Source organism: Linepithema humile, chromosome 2, assembly GCF_040581485.1.
Source record: "Linepithema humile isolate Giens D197 chromosome 2, Lhum_UNIL_v1.0, whole genome shotgun sequence".
Taxonomy (NCBI): Eukaryota; Metazoa; Arthropoda; class Insecta; order Hymenoptera; family Formicidae; genus Linepithema; species Linepithema humile.
The window spans coordinates 31,441,527-31,459,157 of record NC_090129.1 but is presented as its reverse complement, the minus strand read 5'-3'; the positions used below and the strand labels follow the sequence as shown (position 1 = coordinate 31,459,157).

The following is a 17,631-nucleotide window of genomic DNA, read 5'->3' as shown; positions in this document are numbered from 1 at the left end:
TACATCATTTTCCATTCCTGAAAGTGTCATTGATAAGATAATGTACAGCTTATCAAGCATACATTAGCATACATAAAAGTAATTATCAAGAATGTACAACTTTTGTATGTAGAATGTTGTACAACTTTTAATAGGATTACAATTGTTTTGCGTTATACAATGAATTCTTTTTAAAATGAGCATTATTGCATATCGCATTATATTGGAAATGTATCATCAATAGCCATCAGCGTTCTGCAACATTATTGCTGCATTTGCATTTACAAGATACGTGTACAGTTTAATTACATTAATTTATAGCACATAATAGTATTGATCATATCCGTTGCGCTAAAAATGCAACGTCCTCTGTTTCTCTTATTGATTCTATCGACGGTAATTTTAACCCTAAACATAGAATTCAAAGTCTTACACGAATAAAAATACGTTAATTATGTTTGGAACACTACAGAGCAAAAAGCGTTTTAATATTCTAATGTTCCTAATGCAAAAAAATAGCATTACTATCTCAATGAAATCATAACGTATACATATGCGATAAATACATCTCGTAAGCTGATAATTTTAATGCTCAAAATCTATTTATTCCAATTTAGAATTTCGAGATATAAACGATTAATTTTGTTTGTTAAATTCTATAATCAAATGCATGAGCTGGTTTTGCATTCGATTGCTCCAATATAGCCAATACGCGATAAAAACTCGAAAATTTCAAAATCGAATATATACATTAACTTTGGTATTGACTTGTTCTGCATTGTACATAACAACACCGATTTCGAAATCAGTTGTTACGTTGTAACAATTATTTAAAATAATTTCACGTATCGATTCCGAAATTGAATATTGTTTCTCGCAAAAGAACTCACTTCTGTACTAAAATATACTAAAATCTCTGTTGCAAGTGTGGGGATTGTAGAACTTGTCAAACTTTGTAAACTGATAGAGCTAGATATTTTCTTCCATTCTCATAATTTATATATATCAGTCCTGGATTTTTAATTCTATGTGTCATAAATACGAATTTAAATTAATAACAGTAAATATATGTAAACTGCTCAGATATTCGATTGTAAATTATACTGCTTTTAATTTTTTTACCTTTATAAATTGCAAAATGACATTTTCTTTTCACGACTTTCCGATATGATAATCATATGAAAAACATTACGGAATGCATAGTAAGTATTATCTATTAATATTTTACTCGGAATTTTTTTCTTTTCACGTCTTTGAGATAACTTTAAATGTAAATGCAAACAAAATAAGCATCTTAAATGAAAAAATATATGCATAAAATATAGTTAACAACTATTGTACTTTCAAAAACCATGCTGAACCACGATAAGCTTTTCTACCATCCTTTGCTTAACGAAATATTATTAAACCCGTGCAGATATCATATAAGAGTTTGAATAGTTTGAAAAATTCACAGAGAAAAATTTACCAAATATTTCTGAATATTGTTGAACCATTGTGCGACTCAGTTTATATTTGTGAAAGAAATGGAAAACCAATAAAATGTTAATGTACTTTAATTATACTTTAATGTACTTTACTTGTCATTTTAATCCTTAAAGTTTATTTACTCAAATTTTGTAGAATTTTAAAATAAAAATGATTAATTTTGTATATTAAATTCTATAATCAAATGCACGCATTAACTTCGGAATCAGATATTCCAATTTATGTAACTAAAACTCGAAAATCTCGCGAAATCGAATATACATTAACTTTGGTACTGATTTTTTCTTACATTGTAAATAACAATACTAATTTCAAGATAAATTGTTACATTGTAACAATTACTTAAATAATTTCACGTTTGGATCTCGAAATCGAATATTTCTCGCAGCTCTATTCTGTAATAAAATGTATTGGGATTTCTGTCGGCGCAAGTTTGGAGCACAATACAATTAAACTATATTTCACTTATTAGATTTTATAATTTGTATGGACATTATTACATTCATGTATATCAGATTTGTATTTAACTCTATATTTCATAAATTCGGTTTAAAATTAATAGTTGCGTACTTATGTAACCTACTTGTATATTATTCGATTGTGAATAATACTATTTTTTACTTTTTTTGTCATTATAAATTACAAGCCACACACTGGCTGTAATATCCATGCGAGAAACGTTAGAACGGAATGCACGATAATATTAATCCACGTTTTATTTCACCTTTTTTCTCCTAATAACAAACTTTCTTAACTTCGAAATACGCGAACGAAATGAGCATCCCGAGCGGAAAAATATTTGCGTTTGCAGTTGAAAATTCCTATCGGAAATGAAGGTGAAGCACGATGCGAATCAAGCGCAATATGTTCATTCGATTTTACGAGGCGAGGATGCGAAAAGGAGGTAAAGCCACGGTCGGAAGAAGAAAACGGAGAGTGGGTCTCGTACTCCTCTACATCCTTCGCAAAGGGCTCATGAATCATGGCACCGACTGGGAGGTAAAACTCCTCATCCGTTATCAGCTTGGCAATAAAACTCTTGCCCCCTTCTAATAGACACGACACCCCGCCGTCCCATCGCCGTTCGATCCATCCGCAACCCAGATTCGCCATAGACGAGAAGAAGTCTGATTCACATTAGATAGTGACAGGTTCAGCCTGAGATATCTCTACTTGTCCGATCGATTTCACAAGTTTTTCTCATTACCTATCCGATAACGAAATATTACAGACACGACGAGCTTGAATGTATGCACAAATAAAATTCTCTTTTCATATAGATTAAAATTTTATTTCATTATTTACTTCTTTTCAGTCCTTTCAGACACATCTGGGTTTAATTACACTTTTTTTATTTTAAATGAATTTTGATTCATAAAGATAGCTTTAAGAATGCAATCGTGCACATTTGTTTTAATTTCATTCCTTTATTCTTTTTTTCTTAATTTTTATAAGTTTTATTTAGACGATACGATTGTTATATTTGTTAATGATTGCCAACTCATCCTGAATTAATAGCCTCAAATTAATAAACTAGTACATTACAGAAATTTAATTTCTTCTAACAGTTTGAACACACAATATAAACATTATATTTTATAACCTTGCATGTCTCGCGTATGCGGAAATGTTAAAGACATCCGGCAGCGTTAGTAATATCCAAATGATTACATAGACTTTATAGTCGAATCACATGCAATTTCAAGCGCAAATAATCAGTTCGCAGTCAGCCTGGCGTTAGCTTTAGTTAAAAACGCCAATCTTTCTACTTTGTTATCGTCGCGATTTCAATAGTCCTGATTAAAAGTGGCAGTCATACCACCCATCGCGAGATTATCGGTGTCGTATTCATCGTCCGAAGGACTTCTTTGTCGCGATATAATTCGATTAATTAATCCGAGAGAATTATTATATAACGAACACAAGCAATATTTCAAAAAATCCCCCCATTCGCTTAAACAACACGCAATAGAAGAATTGATTCAGTCACCGATTGCATTCGAGAGAGTATTATTTATCTTCATATTATTTAACATCATAAAAATGCGGTATATGATTTGTATTTATATATGGTGATTTGAAAAAGCAATCTTCTCGTCGAAAAGATAAAAGAAAGAAAAAGAAAACTATTTTCTTATTATTAGACAGATATGCTCTCAAAATATCATTTAAGTAAATTGCACAGTGCAGAAAATTGAAAAAAAATAAATTGCAAACAACTAAAATAAGATTCTTGATATAAACAGCGCATAAAAAAACAACATTAAATGACTGAAAATAAAAAAAAAACGAAAATAAAATGTGATTTTTAAAAGTGCATAATATAAACACATTAACTGCTTTGATTTTATCGAACGTGGAAAATTATCGATGAATATAAACTTTATTTACATTCTCCAACATATTGCCAGTAATTCTATAGAGTGTGAATAATGACTTTATGAAAACATCTATTAATCAATTTTATCGGAACATATATATCATCTTGGATCCGCTCGATTTTCTCCAGTCATCCGCTTACATATTTGCTCGTCCTGCTCCGGAAAGCACGGATAAAAATCTACCGCTCCAGTTACTTATTCCATATCCCGACTTCGCGACTCGGCCTCTTTCTCACAATCAGTTTCCCGCGCCTTGCCGATTGCCGCGTTCATCCCGCGAGAGGAAAAGCGACAAAACTTGGACGGTGCGAAAAGTTTCGCCGTTACAATATAAAAGTTTCCCTCGGGGAAACAAACCGACGAACAAGGATCTCGCGCGCACAGCAAGCAGAGAGGGAATGCTCGTAACGCGGCGCGAGCTATTGCAATCGCTGCGCCGCACCCCGCACGCAGAGATGCATTCGATTGCATTTCTCTCTCTCTCTCTCTCTCTCTCTCTCTCTCTCTCTCTCTCTCTCTCTCTCTCTCTCTCTCTCTCTCTCTCTCTCTCTCTCTCTCTCTCTCTCTCTCTCTCTCTCTCTCTCTCTCTCTCTCTCTCTCTCTCTCTCTCTCTCTCTCTCTCTCTCTCTCTTTCTCTCTTTCTCTCTCTTTCTCTCTTTCTCTCGACCACTCCCGTTCTCCACGATCGTGTCGCGACGCGGACGCAACGCGTAGCGCGGCACGGCACGGCGGTAATCGAATTCCACGGATTCGCAATTATTTCGAAAGTTCACGACCGACGGTAGGTTTAACGACCCGTACGTGATAACGACGAGGCGTGCTTTGGAAATCCACGACGACCCGGCGTCCGGCCCCGCGCGCGTCGCGGCGCCAGATGTATTTCCGGCGTACGTGAGATCCGGCGCGAGGTTGGAAAATCCTTCAAATTCAAAGGCCTTGAATTGCACAAGGTTCTTTTAATGATGTATTAACGAAAAGAGTTTACCGTCTGATTTAAAAATTTTGTTATATTTTCTTTTTCTATGCAATTACAAACTGCATGCAAATATTTAGATATTTTTGCAAACAATTTACAACAATTAATATTTTCTCTAAAAAATAGATATAAATTAAGACAGGTTTAGGAGAAATTCATTTCCTGATGCATTTGCTATCTACTTTTTGAAACTAGAAATTAGTTTCAAATTTTTCATAAAGTAATTTGCAGAAAAAGATTTCAATGTTCGATTTAAGCTGTCATCGACATAATTAACGGAACAAAATATCAAAAAGTTTATATTGTGTAATTATTTTAATCTTTCTAGCGTCATATCGCTGCGTTTAAGACCTTTGATTATCGATTGCAACCAGTCTAGTTATTCGTAATCCTCGATGGTTTATGGGTCACGCCAGACTTCTAATTCTTTTGTCGGCATACATTCGTGTCGTTCGTTTTTTGACGAGTGTCAAATCTGTTTTCCTGTCGATATTCCGGAAGCCTCGTCCTTCCTCTCTCACTCACATCCGACTGTGGGATATAGAGTGCAAATAAAAGTACGTGTCGCAGAGCGATCTGCGGAAAACGAACGAAATCGCTCGGTGACGCGAACATCGTTCACTTAGCAGAAATACCTGCGGCAGTTCTATGGCAAACCAAGCAATAATTTACTTTTTCAAAATTTTGTGTTTTATCATAACCAACTACATATACATTTCAAACGTCACGCATTCTATTCTTAGATAGAAGGATTAATAAAAAAAAGAATAACAAACAAAAAATATAATAGAATATTTGTATCTGCGTTTCCTGTTGTATCCAAATTATCTCTACAATCAAATTACGCCGCTTTGACAAAGATAGACGTTTTATATATAATATAATTCATTCAGTGCAAGACTGTCAGCGTGAACGAAAATTTAAGAGCATAAACAACGACGTTATCCTCAAAATATTGAAAATTTTTTCCCCGCTCATTAAAAATGAGAAACGCTTTTAGCAGAGACATAAAGTTTTCCATGCGACGTATGATGGAAACCGGCGTTGCAACTGATTCTCCAATTTGAAACGACACTTGAAATGACATTTAAAGCGAGGATAAAAAAAGACTTTTCAAATTTATCATTTGCGAGTGTATCACATATCGCAAATGTATCACGTTTCCTGTTAGCTCCAAATATTTTCAAACATTAACAATTCATTTTCCTCCGGTAAAAATTTAATGACAATCCATCGTTGAGTATTAACGTTTGTTATTGCTGGCAATCTCGCATGTACCGTTTGTACAAATGCGTGTCACGAACAGAAAGGACTCCCCGTATGTTACCGCGAAAAAATGGTATAATAACGCGCGTGCATTATAGCACCTTCGTTACAGCCGGAGATATCGCCCGTGGCGAAAACCTATTGCCCTTAATATATCGATTCGAATAGCGATCGATAATTCGACATGGCCGACGTTAAATCACCTGCCTGCGTCCGACTGCTTTTTCGCCGGGCCGTTGCACCGCAGGTTAAATATTGCAGCGACGGTGCATCCTGCAGTCGCGTAATGCACGTTTGCACTGAACTTAACCATCAACGTCACGAATCTCAGTTGTCAACAGAATATCTATTTCACCGAGCCAGACAAAATGGGATCATGTGGTATGTGTCCCATTATTTCTCTCATTCGCTTTTTGTCCTCTCTTCCTCTTTTCTCCGTTGAACTAATAATAACCCACAATGGACGGCTCCGCTGCTTTGAGTGCGACGGAATCAAATATGTAGCCAGTCTACTCTTCAACCATCTCCGCTATCATAGATACTATTAAAACCGTGCTAATTGTGCGGAAGTTTGCGTAGTTTGAAAAATCCACCGCGCAAAAATGCTTTCTTCTCGGCAAATATTAGAATCAAAGTAAAAAAAACAATGGGTCAAAACACAACTATGATTTCTGCAAAAGAAAGAAAAGAAAAAGAAAGAGTTTGTGAAAAAAAGCCTATCCCAAAATATTATTATATCGGTTTCAATCTTGTCATGGATAAAAGACAGCTCATCTTTAAGAAGTAGAAGCTCTTTGTGGCCACACAATGGTGCAAAAAAATGTAATAAATACTTCGAAAAAAGGATAAAGGACGAAAGAGTAGCAGATGCTTTCTGTGGTGTAAAACGGAAACGGATAAATTGATTCATTTGTCCGAAATGACAAAGTGTCTAAACTTAGTGCCACCAAATTACCATATATTCAAATTATGAAAAGAAAATCTGGAGAGATTTAAGTGGAAAATATAGTAAAACACTTTTCTAATAATAACAAACTTTATAGCGGCTGTACATTATATGCTGATTTTGAAACCAAAAGATTTAGTTTCTGATCAATTAAAAAGTTGTGTTAAGCTGCTAAAAATAATGTAACTCGTTTTACAATTATGAAGCAAGAAACAAGAAAAACAGAGGACAAAATTATTACGTTACAAAGTATATAGCGCTTTGTTCCTAAAAATCTAATAAGATATCGTGCAACTTGTGCATATATGCATGTGTATGTATAGCAAGTGCAGTAATAATAATGCTGAGTCAAACAATTTTTAAAAGCTTTGCAATTGTTTATCGATTGTACAATGAAAAATACTTCTCTGAAAAATACTAACAAATATTATCATATACAGAGTGTTTCATAATGTCCGTGCCAACGCTCGTGTGCGAATAGAGTGCGGTAAACTGAATAGAAAAGCCCTTAACCGTTTTGCAATTTTCGCAATAGTAATTGAGATATTAATTAAAAGGGATTGACGAATAATCGCGCGTTGATCGCGGCTAGATCGTAGGCTGTACGCTCTAGGCGTGACAGCAATGAGAATCGCATGGCAACGAAAAATAACAACGCATATCACTCCTGCTCTCGCTACGTGTTAATCCTCGTTGTTGTCACGTTTAGAGTGTACAGCCCACGATCTAGTTACGCGCAACGCGCGATTATTCGTCAATCCCTTTTAATTAATATCTCAATTACTATTGCGAAAATTGCAAAACGGTAAAGGACTTTTCTATTCAGTTTACCGCACTCTATTCGTATACGAGCGTTGACACGGACATTATAAAACACCCTGTATATCACTTTGAGAACGTGCCGTAAATACCGACCAGCATTGCGCTGCAAGACCAGTGTCATTCTTACACTCGAGCTTGCTAGGTACGTGTCTACTGATAGTTTAGTTGTGCGTAATAATGTTGACTATATCTGTTTCGCTAAAAATGAGGCATCTTTTGTTTCTATCGTCGATTCTATCAATAGCACTATTGAACCTTGGCTTCGAATTAAAAACATTGCGCGAATGGAAATTCGTTGACTTTATCTGGAAGAATTCGAAGCATAGACAACTAGCGATAGAATCTGGCAGCTATATTGTTAACGCGTGTGTTCTATACGATGTGGACATGGCACCGGGTAAGCTGACACTATCCACACAGTTTAGTTTAACACACAGTATGATGTTATATAAAAATATAATTTAACAAAAATATCTATACGTGAAGGATTCATTACTTATAATTCCCGATGTCGTCATAATGTACGTTTTATTACATATTTTGCTAGTGCAAAAAAATAGCATCATTATTGCAACAAAATTGCAATAAATACATCTCGTAACATCTTAAGCTCCGTTTACAACAAAATTCTTGTAGATGGTAGAGTATTCATGACTGCGGTAAGAAACAAGGGTGTGCCAGCTAGTTTGATGACGGTAACTAAAAAAATGGGAGAAGGGGGACCGCTACTGCGTCCGTATCCAGATTGGTCTTGGTATGAGAATAATAAATGCGATGGCATTATCGGTGTTTACCGAATATATGTAAGTATCGAGATTTTTCACCCAAGTGATAATTACATTTACCTCACTAACATCATAAATTCTGACACCGGCACTGCGCTCACGATATTTCGTCGGCATTGCCGATATCTGAAATATAATTTTTATCTCAGATTATATGCAATCATCTCTTTGTTTTGGACTGCGGCAAAATCGGAGACGATAAAATTTGTCCCGCACAATTATTAATTTTTAATCTATCGACTAACAAACTGGTTAGACGAGCTATAATTCCCGATAACGTTGCTACCAACCGAAATGGCACAGGATTATTGGTGACACCGATGGTCCACGCCCGGCATTGTAGGAATATAGCGTACACTGCGACCGTTAGTATTAAATATTCTTTTCAATATAATACCGCGCTAAAATCATAGTAATAATCATAGCATAATCTCTATTCTGTGCTCTTGTGCATATGTTGTTGATGTAATTATTATTAATGTTATTATTAATATTGATGTCACATTTTTAAGTCGATATTCGACTTCATACAAATTCCGTTTACATTAATCAAATCGCGCATAGGTGTATATGGCTGACATAAAAGGGTACGGTTTAGTGGTATGGAATGCGCAAACTTCGAAATTCTGCAGATTCGAATCCGATTACATGAAACCGATTGATACCACTTTCACCGTACAGAATGAAAGTTTCTCTTTCAACGATGGTATCCTCGGTTTAACACTCATTCGCAAAGGCAAGTAATCGCTTAAAAAAAGCGAGACTGTTTCGTGTGCTTTCCATAGCATACCTAAAGTTTGAAATCAACCTTGTTGTTTTACATGCATTTTCCACATACTGATAAGAATACATACATATAGAAAATTTTCCTGCAACAATGGCGTTTCAACTATTTTTAACATTTTTATCGCGAATATTTTAGATTTGTACTACGCTGCTTTAGCGGGAGACAACATATACAAGATAAACAACTGGACACTACAGAAATGTGGGCTAAATGCCAACGAAACTGGTGAATTAACTCAAATGGCGGGTACATTAACAGGCCAAACAGCACCGATTGCATCCAAAGATTGTGCGATATTTTTTAGCAATATTCCGCAAACATCCATTATGTGCGCGGACACTTCTGATGAAATTAATCCTAACACTATGGTAAGACACTTAAACGTGATTATTCTCTTAAACGCGATTATGCACTATTTAATAACCAAATATTTATTTTCTACTAGCAATTGCTCAATCTTATAACAATCATTAATACGATTTTCATTATAACAAACAAATATTGATTTCAAGGAGATTATTGCGGATGATGCTGAGAAATTGCAATTTTCAAGTGGGATGAAAGTGATAACACACAGGAAAAGTTATTCCTACTTATACATCTTAACAAATAGGTTTCATACTGTCACTACTGCCACATTAGACCCAAACGAGACAAACATTCGCATTTTCTCGATAGATTTAGAAGAAGTGAAAAAGTATACGAGTTGTTTTGCTTCTTGCAACTATGAGCTCGAGTCTTCCATATCTTGGTATCGGGATGTAATATATAATGAATGATAACGTTAAAAAAATGCATAATTTCATATTGTAAGAAAATGAAGGGAATCTTGTAGACCTACTTTTTTCTTTAATTTTAAGTTTACTTTTAAAAAATTTCAATCTCGAGGTTTATGTTTCTGTACATATAATTCATTAATCGTCTTGTAAAAGATGTGTATGCGTATAATTAATAATTTTAAGATCTCTTCAAACATAATTTCGAGCGAGCTTAATAATATATATAAATCCCTTAAACATGCGAAATACGCAAAAATGTATACAAAAATTTTTCTTTATAATTATAAAACTCTTGTATTTTACAACAATTAAACAATTATATAACTTTTAATTTAGTCAACATATTAATAAAGTGTGTTACAAATACAATACAAAAAAAACTTTTTTTTAAAATCATTAACACATGCGTTAATTTTAAAAATGTTTAAACAAGTAATTTTTATAATTACTTCGTCTTGTTTGTTTGCGATAAAATCGAGATTTTAATTACAACGGATTAGTAAAGCTCTGCTAATCACGCGCGTTCCGATTTTATTAATCTCTCGTTTGCAACTTTGCGAAAGATAGACGATAGCATTAATGCGACCCCACCGCAACGATGCAAAATGACGCAAGTTGCTCCGTTTAAAGGGCGACCTTCCGTCCTGCTTCCCTATCTCGTATCGCACATAATCGGATTAACGTAAGTTCTCCCGTGCTTTCCTTTAAGTTCCGGTTAACTTTCCACGGGAGTATCCGTGACGCTTGAGTGATCTGAACGCTTCAGCAATGTCGCGGTTACATCGGAGTTTGCTTGTTGCAATATGGTTACTAGCTACATGCTTTTTATCGCACAGTCGCTTCGTTTCCCCTAATATGCAGTTTTTAGACTTGATTTTCTACAATTGAATCAACCATCGCAAAAAGATAATGAAGGAAAAAGTTTCAAAAATAGGAAAAAACTTTTTTTGGCGCAGCTTTATTATAACGACAATAATAATTGTATATTATACTATCTTAATAATTAATAATTTCTAATCTTACAGAAAAATGTCATAATTCTGAATAAAATGTAGTTTGTATATCTGTGTTTGTAAACTTTCAAACTTTTCTCGAATATGATAATATCGAGAAAAAAGAGAAACATTAAACTGCTGAATTTTTCAAGTGTGTCAAAAGAGCATTGATATTCATCTACGTGACACGTGGAATCGCAGATTTTGCACATCCGATATTGTATTGTATCTATTTATCTCCATAATTTTTATACATCGCTTTCGCAACACACGTGCGGACAGCGAAACGGGCTGATTTACAAAAGAGTTACAAATTCACGCCGTGCACGAACACACATGTCGATCGAGGGATTATCATTGATTTGCGGCCTACGAATTTGCGGCGCTCAGGCGTAAATTGCGACGGATTAATCGCGGATCAGACGCGCATTGAAACGCACGCGCTCGAATAATGCTTCTCGTTCGTTTCGTCATTTCTGTTTCTCTCCCGTGTAAAATACGGTGGGGAAAATAATCGCGCCGTATGGTAAATAGCTCTCGACCCGCCGAAATAATTTAATTCACGATTAACAATGTTATTTCACCGGCTGGACCGAATAATTCATCAACGATATTTTGGCGCGGTCGAGAGTTCTCGGTCGGCACACGCTCGTCAGTTTTGTCGGTACGAGTTTAACGCCTGTTTCAGCCCCCGCATTTCCGATTTTGATACCGATTCTTTATTTTTTTCGTTTTAAACCGGACATGAAAATACGATGGGATTTTTGCCACGTTTCATTCACTGCGTCGGCAGGAATAGCTGTTGGCAACAAACAAAAGCGATTTACTTTTAATCCATTTTACGTCAATGTTACATCGACAAAGATACATTGTGTCTGCATTAAATAAACGGCTGGTTGATTAATTGCGTCAATTAAAAAAGAAGCCGTGGTTAATTAAAGAAGAAAATTTAATTAAAAGGTTAATTTAAAAAGAAACACGGTCAATTAAGGAAGAATATTTAATTTTAATTAACATCGCACTGAACCAGTGGAAAAACGCGACACCGCTGGAGAAAGAACGTATTATTCCGTCTTTTCTGGAGTCGCAAATTGGAATAGGCAGCATCAAAATTCCGTCAATATCAAACATAGTAGCTGACGGCGGCATTCGCCATGGCATTCGACGTATTAAACCATACGTGTTAAACCGTAGCGGTCGCAAACCACGGGCTCGCGAATTATTCCAAGCTCGACGCGCACAAATAGGGCGAGTCAAATATCCTTGTCACGAGCAATTTGTACAGTCCCGATGCCGCGACGTTTATAAGACGCCTGGAATTTTCGTCGTGAAACAATGTCTGTCGCGTGACGGCGCTTTGGCTACATTTTATTACGCGATTACGTTCAGAAACGTCCCGGCGAACGGACATAAATCTCGCTGATTTCCACAGAAGACACCGCCCGGGGTCTGTATTACGACTGCCGGAAGGAATCAAGAAACACACCACTGACAAATTAGTATCAGCGCTACATGCCGAAAACTAGAAAATACAAGTGAGCCTCTTCCTCGCACGAGAGAAAAATGTCAATGAAATAATTTCATCAGTCGACGTGAAAAGTCCACACACTTGCGATAATAAGTGTTCAAATTTTGCATAAATAACACCAATTAAAACATTGTACACCTGGCAATTTCGATAATTTAAATTAACTTTGCAAAAAGCTGATTAAAAATTATACATTTTCGTTATAACTTTTAATAAATATATTTTTTTCTTTCTTCTTCATTCGTAGTAACTCTTCAAATATGCAATTAGTTACATTTCACGTAAATGAGACGCGCTAATATACCGACTCTTGTTAATCTCTACCGCGGTATTCATCATGGTGCATCGTACATGACGGACAAAATGTTTAACATTTCACATTTCGCTGGCGCACGACTCAAGTCCCGCTTTCGCGTTCACGCAATACCGAACGTGCGATTCGTTTCTCGACGCGAAACACGTCGCTCTCGGGTCGTTCTATGTACACACAAAAGATACATATCTTATCTGGCAGATTGTAAATCGCGCTCGCGGCGAGTCGCGAATATTCATGCGGCGTCGTCGCGCGATTTGCATTCATCGTGTCCCGTTCGCCGCCCACTCGCGAATTATTAACGCGAAGCCTGCTCGGCATCCGCCGATCGATAAGCGAATTCTCTTCCCCGGCGCTACACGTCTCGGGAATTTCCCGGGTGCCGTTCTCGACTCTAACCCGCACTCCCGTCCCCGAAGTCCCATGAAGAAACGCCGGGCCTTTCTCGGGAGGAAACAGTTTTATCGAGCTATCTCTAAACTAACCCAATTCAGCCCAAATTTTACGACGATCATTCACGTTGTAAACCTAGTCTGGAGGTGAAATCGGTGCTCTATTTATTCGACCGTTACATCCCGTTTCTTGATCATAAATTCGGGTGTTGTGATAGTAAACGAGGGACGAGAAACATCATTTACTAGATTAAACTTTGCGATAACAGAGTTTTTATCGGTTAATAGAATGTCTCTAAACTTGTACACATTATAATGCAATTGGCAGTGATTGCAATTGTAGCGATAACAGTTTTTCACGCCTTTTCACATAACGTGATTTCGACTAAATTGAATTTAAATTATTCCAGTCTATTAGATATTAGATTATTATTAGCCGTTTGCCGGTTTCATTCCACTAGATTAAAACATGAGATATTAATTATTGGTGATCGTATTTAAAGGTAGCAATATAGTACACATATCAAATACTAATTAACGCGGAAACAATGATAATTATTCTAACGCCGCATGTCGACGCTATTAATCAATAATAAGTTTAACTTATTACCGTAACAACATCAATTGATTCTCCTCCTCGCCGCGAAGTCGCGAACAAAAATTTAACTCGCAAAGAGATGCAAATAAAGATTCGTCGATTGTACAAAATCTCGACGAGTCAAGCAAAACGATATAAAGTTCGTGGAAATACTGAAGCGAGAAACAGCATCAATCTCTTTCCTTCATTTTTTTTTACTTTTCTCGAGAGCGAGTACAAGGCTAATAATTTCTCTGAACCGTATCTTGAACGACTCAGTAGAGCTAACCGTTTATCATCGCGGATACTCGGAGCAGGAACAAAAGGATGATTCGAAAGAGAGCGAGAGAGTGAGTCGCGCCAAGATATCGGCCGAAGGGGAGCGAGTCAAGACAGTGGCAAAAGTAGAAATAATGTCTGACGTGCGCGTTTCCCGGTTTGAAATATGAAACGAAAGGATTTGCAACATGCGTCACACTTTGCAGCCCGATTTGCCGCGTACTAGTGCGACGTACTGCACTTTTTCAAAGGGATTATACGCGCCATTTCCACCGCCATGTAATGCGCGGAACGCATTTTCGTTCGACTGGCTGAAGCGCGATGCCTCATGTGTATAGATATAGAACTACTCCGCGCTGAAATCAATCCGATCGATATAGGTCTCGTTCGCGGTTTGTGTAATTCGAGATAGGTCGACGGTTTGTGATGTAGAGTAAACCCGATTCTGTAATGCAGACTAACATGCGCGATATCTAGATAAATGTTTGTCTAACAAGCTTAAGCAAACTTGCGCAAAATATTTTTTAATTGATGTCGAAAGAGAAGAAATATCAATATTTGTGCATCTTGAAATGGAATAAATTTATCAGAGTCGAAATTAAACTCAAGGATTGCGACAGGATATTTTGAAAATTTATTCTGAGTAGCTAAGTCCAACATTTATTATAAATGGATATCCGATATAATGCCTAATATTTTATTTAAGTAAGAAGAATGTTAATTTAACAAATAAAAATTGGCATCACTAAAATATCAAAAATTGTAGATAAAACTCAACACGCGCGTAAACAACAAAGTCTGAAAGTCTGTTATTCTGAAAATTTCATTTTACATCGTTTGATTTGTTTTTGTATGTTGAAGCCATTTTTTTTCCAGTTATATCACTAATAACGAATCACTCTCTATAATCACCTGTGGCATTTAGCTACTCGAACATGTGAGCCCGGTCTCACTCATTTCCCTGCGCGTGGACACATGTCGCCAGCAATCCCACTAAAAATCGTCGCAACCGGAACATCTCTTTCATCAGCGTAACACGGAAGTTACGTTACAGCCCGATACTGTCACTGATGCGAGTAACATGGGCACGGACGGCGGTACGGGCGCAACCCTTCGGCGAGACAGATTAACATTGTCGATACGTCGCCGACGTCGATCAACGTCCGTGACACGGGCACGCACGCATTTGTCGTATATCTGTTAGCGGTTGGCGTTCAGCGATCAACGCTACAAATAGTTACTGCACGTTACAAGATGTAGTTAGCAACGAGAATAATATTAGATTGATGGAAAGATTTGTGTAAAATAGAAAGTGTGAATTTATTGGTCTACTTTCCAACAATATATTGCTCGCGCAATTTTCACTTCTATATAAATATCAAATATCATATCAACACGTATTAATATCGTTATATTATTATCGACATCTTATAATAATGTCATACTTTTTATTAATCAATGTAGTTATGCGAGAAAGTTAAAAGAATCTTACAAATTGACATACTTTTTATTCTAATATTATATTCTAGTAAAGTTTTCAAAGTATATTTAAGGATTGAATATTTTATGTGATATTAATACTTCCGAATTTCAAATCTGATTTAAAAATCTGAAATATTAACAATCTTCTCGTTTTACTTTACTTATCATCGATTAACTTGAAAGCCTTTAATGATAAAAAAAACTATCAAACTTCGCTCATTAAATTGTTGGTTGTTTTAAACACATTTCAGATCGTACCATCGATAATTTTGAAAATTTAATGTTCACTATGTAGCATCCAAATTTATATCAGTAACACTATCAGACACTTTTATTTGTTATATTGTTATTCTGTAACATTTAATTGTGTCACTAGTACGTATACAACACGTGTATCACGTTTACACGCTCGATATCAATTAGCAATCACTCCGACATATATCACAGTGTCAAATTTCAAAACCAAGTATTCCATATTTCGATATACCTACGATTTTCCCATTCGAATGTTTGACAAGTGAATCGAATCAGTGATATATATCGAAATAATTCCACCACTTGCTGTGACTGCCGATGTCGATATCGCAGTGGCGCGTATCAACCGCAATTCCGGCGAAGAAGTACACACATGAATTCGCTCGTACACGATAAGACTAAACAGAGCCGCGAGCGAGGCTCGTTAGAAAGCTCTTTGCTTTCATTATTCTCCTCATCCTTTTGTTCTCTCTTCCATAGTGGACCCTCTTTTCCACGCCGTTCTCCTTTTGAGCTAATAACGATGAACATGATCTACATTAGGCGGCCCTGCTACTTCGAGTGCGGCCGAGTCAAGTGCGTTCCGTGGTAAGCTCCTCCGTCGCTCTTCTCCTAGCTACTACTACGAGATGCTATTGAAAACCGTGCTGGTTTTACGGGAAAGTAGTTTGCATACTTTGAAAAACTTACCGCGCATAAACGACTTCTCTCGGTGAACACCGCGGTTGAAATAAAAAGTGATAAATTGAGACAAGTGTGCATTATAAGCAGAAACAAAAGAAAGAGTTTACCGTGAGAAACGCTCACTCGAAAGTTAGTTTCGTATCAGTTTCCAATCCTGTCATAAATGAAAGACAGCTCATCTTTAACGAGCGGGAGAGCTCTTTGTGTCTGCAGAATGGCGCAATAAAAATGCAATAAATAGCTCGAGCGGAGGAAAAGAATGTTAGAGAGACAGATACTTTGCAACTAGCGCAAAACGAGAACGGATGAATTGATTCGTTCGTTCCGGGACGATACTTGATCGATCATCGAAATAATGAACGACCAGTTTCCGCGACATGAAGAGCCTCCCCCCCCCCCCCCTATTGAGACTTAATTCAGCGCCGAGAAGACTGCGGCGCGCTATTAATGCAGTTGTATGCGCTTTTTTTCTGTTGCAGAGGCACCGGCCTCGTGAATGAACGCGAGATGGACGTCTGAATCGAAGCCATCATGGCCCGGTTTCTATTGATTCTGCCGCTGCTGGCATCATTGCGGCACCTGATACACCCGATCGGTAAGTGAAGCTCTTCTTCAACATTCGTTCGTCGGAAAATGCAACAACGCCGAGGAAAAAAAAAAAAGAGCATCGAGCGTCGTGCAATTGGAATCTCTCGCTTTCAGGCGCGGCTCTCTTTGAAAATTGCGCATTTGCTCGACTTGAGTCGATAATTAACGATAATTAATTGACACGTTAAACAAATTATCGATACCGTGATTAACGATCCGCATTGACGCGGCTCGAACTGCTAATGGAACTGATTCTGAGACTGAAATGCACAGCAAACATTATATTTATATAACTTATTAACGCGTAATGCAAACACTTCACGTGCAAT

At 36.7% G+C, this 17,631-nt stretch overlaps 3 protein-coding genes across 14 annotated transcripts in view; 2 read left to right on the top strand and 1 right to left on the bottom strand.

The window, feature by feature from the left end:
• Positions 1-17,631, bottom strand: part of LOC105671611 (uncharacterized) — a 149,362-nt gene that overhangs the window by 71,713 nt on the left and 60,018 nt on the right. The window lies entirely within an intron of this gene.
• LOC105671620 (neuronal growth regulator 1-like) overlaps positions 1-17,631 on the top strand; it is a 225,160-nt gene that overhangs the window by 155,880 nt on the left and 51,649 nt on the right. For both annotated transcript variants that reach the window (XM_012365916.2, XM_067350200.1), the window contains one exon: positions 17,194-17,309. In XM_012365916.2, the coding sequence (XP_012221339.1) occupies positions 17,246-17,309 (64 nt within the window). In that variant the 5' untranslated portion in view covers positions 17,194-17,245. The remainder of the gene's footprint in view (positions 1-17,193; positions 17,310-17,631) is intronic.
• Positions 7,963-10,593, top strand: LOC105671618 (major royal jelly protein 1-like). Of its 2 annotated transcripts, none has more exons than XM_012365915.2 (6): positions 7,963-8,255; positions 8,495-8,661; positions 8,793-9,008; positions 9,208-9,379; positions 9,566-9,798; positions 9,876-10,014. In XM_012365915.2, the coding sequence occupies exons 1-6, from the start codon at positions 8,036-8,038 to the stop codon at positions 9,933-9,935; spliced, it is 1,068 nt and encodes a 355-aa protein (XP_012221338.1). In that variant the 5' UTR covers positions 7,963-8,035; the 3' UTR covers positions 9,936-10,014. The 2 variants fall into 2 exon arrangements, with proteins under 2 accessions (XP_012221338.1, XP_012221337.1); XM_012365914.2 differs by having other exon boundaries at positions 7,966-8,255; positions 9,943-10,593.